This window comes from Danio aesculapii, chromosome 1, assembly GCF_903798145.1.
Source record: "Danio aesculapii chromosome 1, fDanAes4.1, whole genome shotgun sequence".
In the NCBI taxonomy this organism is placed as follows: Eukaryota; Metazoa; Chordata; class Actinopteri; order Cypriniformes; family Danionidae; genus Danio; species Danio aesculapii.
In genome coordinates, this window is record NC_079435.1 from 1906619 (window position 1) to 1919431 (window position 12813).

A 12813-nucleotide genomic window follows, 5' to 3' on the forward strand; every position below is an offset into this window, starting at 1 on the left:
AAGAGTTGCAGATTTTGATCACGGCTCGGGGCGAGTTGGGTGGTGTAGGACCAGCGGGCGAAACATAGATAACACACACTGTTCATTTTATACCAAGACAATTTTATTTTGAAATATCAGCCTAATTTAAATGATCAAAAATCACAAATAACCAGCAAAAATACATACAAATATACATGTTTTCATATAAAAAGGTGATCACATACTGAATTACACACAGAGAGAGTGTATTGCGGATTCAGCTCTTCATAGCGAGTGTGTAGGGATCACTGTCAGAGAGGACTGTCTGTAATTGTGCCGTGGCATAAACTGTGTTCATACTCACAGGCTTCTGAGCAGACTGCTCTTTGATCGATGAGTAATAAACAGAGGAGTTGATCTGAAAGTGGCAGATAATAACATTTGTGTTGTGTTTTCAACTGCGCATGCTGTATATCATTCTGAATCGACACAGATATAATAGAGGGCGATAGCAGGAGTCATATAAACAGATAAACCATGAAGATCAAGAGTGAATGACAGATTTACCTCATCAACCTCTACTGTGCTTCTCTGATCTGAAGAACCTGAACCTGTATAGACAAGATAATGAAAGTGAACATACAAGAAAACATGCTAACATGTTCATCAAACTATTAACTAAGACTTTTAGCTCACTAATTAACTAATTCACTGCTAACTAACTAACTAATTCACTGCTTATTAATAGTTAGTACACTGAAAAAAGTGTTGCATGCAAAACTGTTGCAAACAATTTATTTGTGTTGAATTTAAACAAACAAATTAAATTTAATCATGTTTAACTTAATTTGTTTGTTTAAATTTAGCCCAAATAAATTGTTTATAACCACTTAACGTAAAAAATTGAGTAAATCCAAGGAATCATCTTTGAATAATTTTTTTTCAGTGTAAAGGAGTATGTGTTTAGGTATTGGGTACACTGAAAAAAAAAATCCTGGTTGCATTCAGATTTAAGCTGAATCAAATTAACCATATGAGTCCAATGAACTTATATTATGTGAAACTGACTTAAAACAGCTTGCATAACTTCTAAAATTAAGTTAAAACTAAATTAACTTAGTTTAGTAAGATACCATGACCTAAAAACATGCTGTCAAGACTAATTGATCATAGATTTTTTTTACAGTGTAGGATAAGGGATGTGGAATAAGCAAATACTTTATAACTACTAATAAAACAGTTAATATCTCGATAATTGGCAGGTAATAAGGAAGTTAATAGCATGAATTCTGACTTAAACTATCAAGTGCTACCCAAAACATTACAGAAACATGTCTGGTTTCTGTTTATAAACCCAGAGTGTGTGTTTGTACCTTTTGTGTTTGTGCATTTCTGCCGGAGCAGCAATAGACTCAGTATTGCAGCGAACAGCAGAATCACACACACAGACACTGTAATGATGATGACGGAGAGATCTGGAAAACACACACACACACATACACACACACACACACACACACACACACACACACACACACACACACACACACACACACACACACACACACACACACAACATTAAAAAACAGTCCGATCTCACAAGAAAACAACTATTTAATGTATATTAGCAGAAAAGCGGCTGATTTGTATTCATGATTTGTTAAAGAAACCATGGCCCCAAACCCCACCTCTAACCCTCACCCATTGGGGATGGGCAAATCACACTATAATGTATGAAGGAAATTATTAATTTCATACAAATTAGCCACTAAATCAAAATGTTACTAATTGAGTTACAATGAGATTGTGTTGGATGTACAGCTTTGTCATAAAGAGCCGTAAATATTAGCAATTATTGACAGCAAATTCAGGATTTATTAATCTAGAGAGACATAATGCCACCATGAATTTTCTATAGATTCTCAATCAGGTTTAGGTCAGGACTCTAGGTTGCCATTTTATTATTTCGGTATTTTCAGCTTCAGAAACTGATTTTGCTGTTCGGGTTTGCTGTTTTGGTGTGTTTAGGGTTAATTATCCTGCATTAAATCCCTGTCTGATTCTGCCACGAACACTGAAACATTTAATCTGTCATGAATCTGATAAATATAGTCATTTTAGGTCCAACAACATACATTCAGGAGCTCGACTGTTTACGGAGACAATCCTAAAGTTTCTGTACATTTTTATAAAAGACTTATAAATCTTAAAAGGAAAGACTTTTTGAAGATCTACAGTATATGTACTGGAGAAACACCAGATTGGCCCAAACTGTGCTTGATTTTAAAAGATGAGATATCTTAGTTTGTGTTCAACAGAAGAAAGAAACAACTGAAGGCAGTAAATGATGAGTTTTAGATGAACTGTCACTTTAAGAAATTGTAGGTAGTTCTGCCTTTTTAATTTTCACTCCCTTACAAAAATAGCCTACAGGAATCCTGCAGGATTTCCATTTTTTTCTGCAGGAACCTGCTGGTATTCTGTAGGAATTATGAAATCCTGCAGGACAAAATGACAATATGTGCAGACAATTCCTACAGGTTTTAGAATCCTGCAGTACTTTTTACAGGAATCCTGAAGGATTGAATTTTTTCCCCTGCAGGATAGCTGCTGTCCTGCAGGAATTATAAAATCCTGTAGGACACATTGAGGATATGTGCAGGAATTTCCTACAGGTTTTACAATGAATCCAAGCAAGTGACAAATCCTGCAGGATTTTATTATTCCTGCAGGACTTGCAGGAGTTATTTGTTGTAATTGGAACGAAAGAAAGAAATTCTGTCACTTGCTGTTGGTAGCAATTTAATATGAGTTAACAGATAAACAATAAAACAAACAAACAAAAAATGAAGAAATACATAAATAAAAGTTTACGAATAGACTGTAGGCAATTATAAAAATCAACCATTACTCTAAACCAGGGGTGTCCAAACTCAGTCCTGGAGGGCCGGTGTCCCGCACAGTTTAGCTCCAACTTCTTTTCTTCCTTTAACACTCCTGCCTGGAAGTTTCTAGTATACCTAGAAAGAGCTTGATTAGCTAGTTCAGGTGTGTTTAATTGAGGTTGGAACTAAAATATGCAGGACACCGGCCCTCCAGGACCAAGTTTGGACACCCCTGCTCTAAACCATTCAAATTATGCATTTATGCAAACAAACAAGCTCTACACTTTGTTTTATTTCTATACTTTTTTAATTTCATTTATTGAAATGTCAATCCAGCTATTTTAATTCAACTCCCATCTGTTTGTTTGGATGCAAAAAAAATAAATAAATAAAAACTGCAAGACCGGTCCTTGAGCTAGACACATGTTGAACGTATGTCTGTGCATTTTATGAGTTCAACAGAGTCTATCCCTCTTTCTTTTAAAATGTTGGTTGCTGTTATCCCTGATTCTCTGTCTTTTTGACCTGAGCAACCTGTTATTCTCTGTCCATTGCCTTTTTGTGGCAGCTGGAACTGGTGCCTCTTTAAGTACACTTTTTATTCCATTTTTATCCTTTACAAAAAGCAGGTTAGGGTTATTTTTAGTTGGATTGGTAAACATAATGTGTTTTCTGCAGTGTTAGAGTAAAATTAATTAGTAAATTATTATAAACATTTTAAATAAAATAAGATATAAATGCAAAATTGAAATTAGATACATTGCTGCCAATAATGTACAGGTCTATATTATAAACGTATAATAATTACAATTTTTTAAGTTAATAATGACTACTACTAGTATATACTGTACATTGTGTGTGTGTTAATAAAGTCATTACGAGCTGGATGTTGCTGCAGACTTTTATTTGAGCATGATGACAACTGAGGAGAAAATTAAAGAGCCCATATTATGGGTTTTTGAAAATGCCCTTCCATGTAGTGTGTAACACAGCTCTAAGTGAAGTGAAATATCCAGCTAAGGCTTAAATCTGAAAGTGTACAGTGTTTAAAACTATTGATTCATCTATAAAAGAGTCGACTCATAGTGCTTCAAACGAGTCATCTTGATAACGAGTCATTAGGTGTTTCGCGATGACGCAGCCACGAAACACAAGCCTCGCCAGTAGTTACGCGTGCAAACCAGGGAGATTTGAAACCTGCGGCCCCGCCCACTAACACAGAAAAAACACTAGACACACACACACAGACGCCGCCGGTCGAATGAAGTCACGCTGTGCTCAGATGGATAATATTGACAGTCTCAACCCAAAGATGAGTTGTGAACTGTAAAGAGTCAGTGGTTGAGGTTTATTCACTAGTGTAAGTAAGTGCGATTAAAATTGTTGCCTCTTTTAACTTGCAAATTATGTATTTATTGTGTTTTGTTACTTGTTAACCTGGTACAGTACACGCGGTTACTCTTTATATTCTCTTATCACATGTAAGCCACGTTAAAAACGCGACGCGTGCCGCTTTGTTTACGGATTTAACGTTAAAGGCTTTTGTGAGCTCGCGTTCCACTGCTGTTTGTCATTGCTATGGCGATCGTAAGCTAGGAGACAGGAGACTCGTGTCACTTTCCCTAGTTCTTCTGAGGAGCGTTGTGTGTGTGTGTGTGTGAGAGAGAGAGAGAGAGAGAGACTCGCGTCGCTTTCCCTAGTTTTTCTGAGGAGCGTTGTGTGTGTGTGTGTGTGTGTGTGTGAGAGAGAGAGAGAGAGAGAGAGAGAGAGAGAGAGAGAGACTCGCGTCGCTTTCCCTAGTTTTTCTGAGGAGCGTTGTGTGTGTGTGTGTGTGTGTGTGTGTGTGAGAGAGAGAGAGAGAGAGAGAGAGAGAGAGAGACTCGCGTCGCTTTCCCTAGTTTTTCTGAGGAGCGTTGTGTGTGTGTGTGTGTGTGTGTGAGAGAGAGAGAGAGAGAGAGACTCGCGTCGATCTCCCCAGTTCTTCTGAGGAGGGTTGTGTGTGTGTGTGTGAAAAAAGCCTTACACTATGAAGCGTGTGTGCACTGTGACTACTTTTATATAGTTGATTACCAGCTGGGCATTTCACTCTGTCTCGTGCTGAAGCCTGTCACTGTCGACCAATCGCAGCAGGCTGTCATCGGTCCAATCAGCGCAGATTAGCTTCGCGCTGAGGAGGGGGTTGGGAACAAATGAATCGCTGAACGATTCATATGGGAGTCGCTGGGATAATTAGGTAAAAATAAATGCAGGTTATAAGACCATCAAAGTGTTTTATGACCTTGCATGCATATTAGACTGTTGTTGGAGACCCTTACAACCTAAATATGACCCTATTTCATGTATAATATGGGCTCTTTAAGTAGAATAAATAAATATATTTGATTTCCAACTGATAAATGTAGTAAAGGCAGGGTTTATTTTTGAGCTCCACCTCTTATCTGTTACCCATAGCAGATTAGTAGTTCTGGGGCAGAAGCAGATGGTCAGATTTTTTGATTAAAGATTAATAAAGCAAACGGTTTCCTTTCAGTGGATTAGTTTGCACTTATTAATTGTTCCCCTTAATATGTACAATGTGCGCTAATACAATAAATAGACTTTGATTTCATGCAGACCTTAAAGAACTCACCAGGCTGTACTGGAGCATCTGTATGTTCCCGAGTGTTCATTGTTGACCACAGATGATATGTTCAGTCATTAAAATGACATTATTGTGTTATTAATTGTGCATTCAATGTTTACTTTGTTATAGATTGTTTCTCACCTGTAACATGAAGTTGAATCTCAGAGAAAATCAGACTGTAGCTATTTGGCATTACTGCATGAGCTGCACAGAAGTAAAGTCCTTCATCATGTCTGCTCACATTAATAAGAGTCACAGTAAAGAGGTGCTCCTCGCCATGATCCACGTTCATAGAATATCTTGGATCACTGGTTTCCATAGGTGAAAATACACCTTTATATGTAAATACAGAGTGCAGTGATCCATTCTGCAATTTGAACAGCTGCTTGGGATAATCGTGAAGTGTTTTTGGATATCTGCAATGGATGACAGCAGCTCCCAGTTCATAAGCAGTCTGTTCCTCTGATCTCCCACAACACGGCTCTGAAACATATAGATATATGTATGGATATATAAATGAAGAAATAATAGCATTCCAGATCATGTTGGAGTAAAATGATGTCTCAACAATCAGTATTAAACTGATATTGAATTGAACTGAAAGACTTTACTGTTATTATTTATGCTATTTTTTCTCATTTGTTTTTGTTGGTGGTTCTTCTTTGTGTTTGTGTTGTCACTAGTTGCTCATGTGATTGTATTCTTTAAGCTTAAAAATTTAAAACTACACTAAATATGGTATAAAATAAAATATCAGCATTAAAAAACATGAGCCTCATATCCGAAACATTTGTGAATACAGTATTTTGTGCATAAAACAGGCTTTTTCTTATGATTTCAGATTTTGGACTCCCATTTAAAAGTTTTGGTCTCAAGGTATTTTATAAAAGAAAACATTTTCATCCAGTTTCAAAATGCCACACACTCTTCTGATATAGTCCAGCAGGGGGCACTTGAGGGGGCACAAGCTGAGATGCTTTCAACACAGGCTCATTCTGAAAACGTAGCCTATATACCTATATATAAAACCTATATCCATTTCTGGAGATTGCGAATTATGTAGCCTTTATGTAGCACATAGTTTACCTCTTTTTTATGATTTAATATTAATATTATGGTTCTTCTGAGTGTGCCAGTTTAGGTTCAGTTTAGAACAATTCAGATTATTTTATTATAATGTGTTAAAAAGTGTCATGTTGGGGGCGTGTCCACAGCTGGCTGATTTATGGGCGTGTTGCTTCACATGTAGACTAGTTTCGGCTTCCCGCCAACGTAACAAGGGGGCGGGGCCATGACCCGCTCTGTGTTTGCAGTACTTGCAAACTTCCTGTACTGTGCTTGCACAGACAGGCAGATTGAAAGGAGGAGGAGAGGTTCAGTAATCACTCGTACATGTACGACTCGGACACAGACCAAGCAGAGAGTACAAAATCATTTGTGTCTTTGTATAGTTTTACAGCCAACTGTGTGCTAGTTTCAAGTACCGAGCTTGTACACAGAAACTAATAACCACGCACACTGAGTTAACTTTGACTGAGGCACCGGATGCGCCGCTCGAAGCCGCGACACGGCACACCAGACACTCTCTGTGGCGCGGCAGAAACATGAAGTGTCCCGAATCGTCGCGCCACGCATTTTTGAATTCTAAACATAGGTTTCTGCAGCGGTCCGCGGCGCCCAGCCGTCGACTTCAGTGTACCCTGATAGAAACCGATGTTTAGAGTTCTAAAACGCATGCTAGTTAAGATCACAGGGAGCTTCTGGGATCACGAGAAATGCAAACGGCTGAAGTATAAGGTAGACTCAATGAAAAGTACACATGTTTGCAAACCTACGTAGAGATACAACCAATAATTCCGATTAGAGCGATAATGTGGAGAATATTGATCTTGTGTTGAGCCCAATGAGCCTTGCATCTAAAAATAGAGCTAGCGTGTTCCTTTAGTGATATCGCTTCGACTCACGCTGAAAATGGCGGACGTGAATCAACAAACTGAGGATATGATGACGCGCCTGTCAATCAATATTGGTGGGCGGGGGGACCGCTCTCCTACGTAAAGTTGCGGTCGGTTTGAAAACTGCTGCAATTGGTCCACCGTTTTTTATGTTGTTAAATTGAAAAAAAAAGCACTGCGTGTGTTTATATCACCCCAATATGACAGTCTATACACCATTTCTTGCTGTTACCAGTTTGTCCCGTTAGCTTGCCATGTACGTCGGCGGACTTGAGACGCAGAAAGGAGTTGACCACAATGACAGGGTTTGAGTCAGGTGATGTACGGTTACAGAAAGCAGGTAAGACAAAAACAGAAGCCAAAAAATAAAAAAAAAACAGTAAATAACAGGGTGAGAGTGTGGTAAAATCTGAAAATGTGGTAAAAGTCAGGCGAGGGATTTTTTTTTCTTCTGCATTGCTTTTGAAAACACTATTGGTTGGGTTTAGGGAAAGAGAAGGGTGGGTCAGTCGATCGTTCAGTCAGTCAGTCAGTCGACAGCGGCCTTTAGTGGATTTACGCAAGAAAAGCAGGTGTGAATGGCACTCGTTAGAGAAATTTGAGATCTAAAAAAGCATACACAGTGCCCTCTAGTGGGTTCGAGAAAACAAAAACTGAAAAAACATAGCTCCTGGGATGTATTTCGGGATCTCCAGAAGTGTATATAGGGGTACAGTTTCAGAATGAGTCTGGGTTGGATGCTTTGGTTAATATGATTTGGAATCTACGTCTCTTTCGTTATTTAGTTCTACAGTAAGAGGACTGGTTGATGTGATGAGTGCTGTTTAAAAAAATATATATATAATTACTTTTTAGGGGTTTTTCAGCTTTATTACATTGGACAGTGGAGGAAGGACAGGAAAGCATTGGAAGCAGAGAGAGGAAGAATCAGCACAGGACCTTGAGCCGGGAATCAAACTCCATAATGCCATATGTCGGCGCACTAAACCACTAGGCAGTGTTTCCCAACCCTGTTCCTGAAGGCACACCAACAGTACACATTTTCAATGTCTCCCTAATCAAACACACCTGAATCACCTAATTAGAACATAAGAAGAGACTCCAAAACCTGAAGTTAATTAGTCAGGTAAGGGACACATCCAAAATATGTACTGTTGGTGTGTCTCCAGGAAAAGGGTTGGAAAACACTGCACTAGGCTATTGGCGCCGACAATGAGTGCTGTTAATGTACATTAATGAGCATTGCCCAAGGACATCCCCTTGCCAGATGTTAGAGGGATATGCCAAGAAAAGAGGCTTCACTTTATTTTGATGGACCGTTTGTTGAGTTTAAGCTACATTGTATCTACATGCCGACTAATTCTCATTAGATTATAAGTAGACTGTTAGCTTGGGGTTAGTATAAGTTGACATGTACTCACAAAGGTTCTTATAGTCAGTTGAACGTCTGTTTAGCAGCAGTATCAGCTGATATTAAGCAGACAGTCTACTAATACTCAAATGGACCATCAATATAAAGTGTTACCAAAAAATAAAAATAAAATGCAGATTCAACCTATAAACAATCCCAGCAGGCACACAATGCCATAAGACATTAATATTAGGTTAGATTTAGGTTGTGACAGAATTGTGATCAAAACTGAATGTCTAGCCAGTGTCTAAGGGCAATAATGATGTCCAGTGATGACGTTGATATTTGGTTAATTTTTGGTTGTGTTAAAAAAGTAACTAAAATCCAACGTCTTAAACCAATGTCATATTGACGTCAAATACTGACATTTATTCATCTGGCAACCACAATCCAATGCCTGATAGACGTCATTTGACAACGTCAAGCTATAACATCCTTGATATTTTGGCTGATTTTAGGACATTGACGTCGGCCTGACAGTGGGTTCTGATGTCAACCACAACAATCATTCATATATTAATTTTCTTTTCAGCTTAGTCGCTTTATTATTCCAGAGTCGCCACAGCGGAATGAACCGCCAACTTATCCAGCACATTTTTTACACAGCGGATGCCCTTCCAGCCGCAACCCATATCTGGGAAACATCCATACACACTCATTCACACTCATACACTTCAGAATATTTAGCCAACCCAATTCACCTGTACCGCATGTCTTTGGACAGGGGGGGAAACCGGAGCACCAGGAGGAAACCCACGCGAACGCAGGGAGAACATGCAAACTCCACACAGACACCAACCCAGCAGAGGCTTGAACCAGCAACCTTCTTGCATTCTCGCAATGTTAATTATTAAGAAGCCATGTCATATAATTACACTCAAATTAATTAAAAAATGCACATTCTTTAACAAACTGTGGTATCAAACTCCACTGATTTCTGTTTCTGTAGCATTCACACATGGTAGGAAGCGGATATACACTTTTTATTTTGTACAAATTAAAATTAGGAACAATACGAACACATTCACACATCTAAACATGAACATCAGGACAGCTTCAGCTATGGATGATTTACCCAAAAATACACTCTGCCTATGTTTGATGATCAAGACCTGTTGTGAATATGTGAATGTTTTTACCTTGTTGAACATCTAACTTCACCTCCTTCAACCATTTATTGTTGGCTTTCCATCCGTACATTCCTCTGTCATTGATGGTCAGGTTTCTGATGAGCACGCTGAGAAAGTCCACAGATTTATCCTCAGTCATGGTGAAATTCTTCGCTGGTAGATATAAATGACTCTGTGCTTTAGTGCATTCGCCATCTGAGACTCTGCAGAAGCTCTTCGCACTTTCTTTAGTCATTTTGTTTGTGTATTGAAAGTTGAGGATGACACTTCCTCCTGCAATGCCTGTCACGCTGACAGCATCATCGCCCATGTGACCTGTCAATCAAAATACCCTTCCTCTATTAAGTGCCTCATGGCCTAATAACAATACATTAAAAAAATACAATAAGACAAAACATGAACACACACACACACACACACACACACACACACACACACACACACACACACACACGCACACACACACACACTCATGGTTTGAGCTCATTGAGTAAACAGTAGAAATCGGTCTTCATTCAAGATGTGATGCTGTACACGAACATGCATCTTACCTTTAATCAGGCAGATGGTAAAGAAGAGAAAGGTCTTCATCTTCATCATCATCATCATCAACTCCAGCTCTTATAAATCAGTGTGACCTTCTGCTGTCAGAATTTTTCTGTCGTGAGTTTTTCTGCTGCTTTTCTCTTTGTCTCTAATATTTATAATCAGCTCCACCTCTTCCCTTTCCTCCTCTCGACTCACTGCTGTGATGAAATAAACTGATTCTGACTCACTAAACCAGTGACTGTTAGCATGGTCGCGCAGTTTTAAAAATAAAATATATAATTAATTTTCATTCATTCATTCATTCATTTATTTTCCTTCGGCTTAGTGTCTGATTCATCAGAGGTCGCCACAGCAGAATGAACCACCATATATTAAATAATAAAATAAATAATAATAATAAAATAATTTAAAAAAACGAACCTGTTAAATAGTCAAATTAAGATATTCCTAAAATTATATATTTATATTTCTGTTCAAAATGTTGACATTGACTGGTTTATTGGTTTATATCCCTGACTGTTCCTCTCAGTCCTTTAATATTTCTATCTATAAGAGTCAATGAAAGTTGCAGGAAGTCAGTGTGAAATCTAAAGTCACAATGTTTATTTTGCTAGCACACACTGATGTTCTTCATTTGAACAGATAATCTGTGTTAATGTACTGAAAACAAGATGTTTTGCTAAGTGTTTTGTTTTGGCTTCATCTCTGTTGACGTCAGCTTCATGCTTCAAATGCAATCTTTTTAGCCACGCCCCTTTGTTTCTTTGACACGCCCCTCTCATCATTAGTTTACAATGAGGGAATGTAATGCAAAATGAAAGCCCCGCCCCCTACTCAATATTCAGTATCAGTTTCAAGTGCATCAACATTCATTTCTTCTACTTCAGCCTAGTCCAGGGGTGGGCAAACTCCGTCCTGGAGGGCTGGTGTCCTGCACAGTTTTGCTCCAACACTACTCAAACACACCTGAACATGCTAATCAGTGTCTTCAAGATCACTAGAAATCTATAAGCAGGTGTGTTTGATTAGAGATGGAGCTAAACTGTGCAGGACACCGGCCCTCCAGGACCGAGTTTGCCCACCCCTGGACTAGGCTAAAGGAAAACAAATGAATGTTGATGCACCCCTGGCCTAGTCTCTTTATTTATCAGGGGTCACCACAGTAGAATGAACCACCAACTATTCCTACACATGTTTTACACAGTGGATGCACTTCCAGCTGCAACCCAGTACTGGAAAACACCCAAACATTCATCATTCATGTGCACACACACTCACAATACGGACAACTTAGCTTATTCAATTTCACTATAGCACCCGGAGACAACCTAGGCCAATATGCAAACTCCTCACAGAAATGACAACTGAGCCAGCCGGGACTCGAACCAGCGACCTTCTTGCTGTGAGGCCAGAGTTCTAACCAGTTTTAATCATATAAACTTGCCATCATGGAATCTGATTGGTCAGCTAGAATGACAAATTAAGCCAGCAGCTTCAGACACAATATTTTAGCCACGCCCATCTTTTTCTTTGACACGCCCATCTTAGTGTTCATTTGCTATGAGGGATTGATATGCAAAAAGAAAGTCCCGCCCCTTGCTCAATATGCAGTTTCAGTTGGAAGTGCATCAACATTCATCTGCATTTTGCTTCGGTTCACAGTGGAATGAACCGATAACTATTCCAGCATATGTTTTTTCACAGCAGATTTCCTTCCGGCTGCAACCCAGTACCGGGAAACACCCATTGATCAACTTCAACTAGCTTGACAAATAAAGCCAGGCTTGGGAAAAAAATGAAAAATGGCGGCATGGTGGCGCAGTGGGTAGCACAATCGCCTCACAGCAAAAAGGTCACTGGTTCGAGCCCCCAGCTGGGTCAGTTGGCATTTCTGTGTGGAGTTTGCATGTTCTCCCCGTGTTGGCGTGGGTTTCCTCCGGTTTCCCCCACAGTCCAAACAAATACAGTACAGGTGTGTTTGTGTGTGAATGAGTGTGTATGGATGTTCCCAGTGGTTGGTTGCAGCTGGAAGGGCATCCGCTGCGTAAGACAAATGCTGGATAAGTTGGCGGTTCATTCCACTGTGGCGACCCCAGATTAATAAAGGGAGTAAGCCGAAAAGAAAATGAATAATTCTGATGAATAATGAATAATTCAATAATAGCATATGAATAATTCTGGGATACTAGGACCATTTTTTGGCATAAAAAAAACAGAAATTAAAGAATTAGCTTCATATTTAATATATGCTAATTCTTTAATTTCCGTTTTTTTATGCCAAAAATGGTCCTAGTATCCC

General features: G+C 39.0%; 1 protein-coding gene across 1 annotated transcript; it reads right to left on the minus strand.

Moving 5' to 3' along the window:
- Positions 1-238: 238 nt before the first annotated feature.
- Positions 239-10275, minus strand: LOC130231561 (polymeric immunoglobulin receptor). The gene is made up of 6 exons (XM_056461298.1): positions 9975-10275; positions 5611-5952; positions 5476-5493; positions 1335-1436; positions 529-572; positions 239-379 (listed from the first exon to the last, which is right to left on the minus strand). Exons 1-6 carry the CDS (start codon positions 10273-10275, stop codon positions 239-241), a joined length of 948 nt encoding a protein of 315 aa, XP_056317273.1.
- Positions 10276-12813: the final 2538 nt, after the last annotated feature.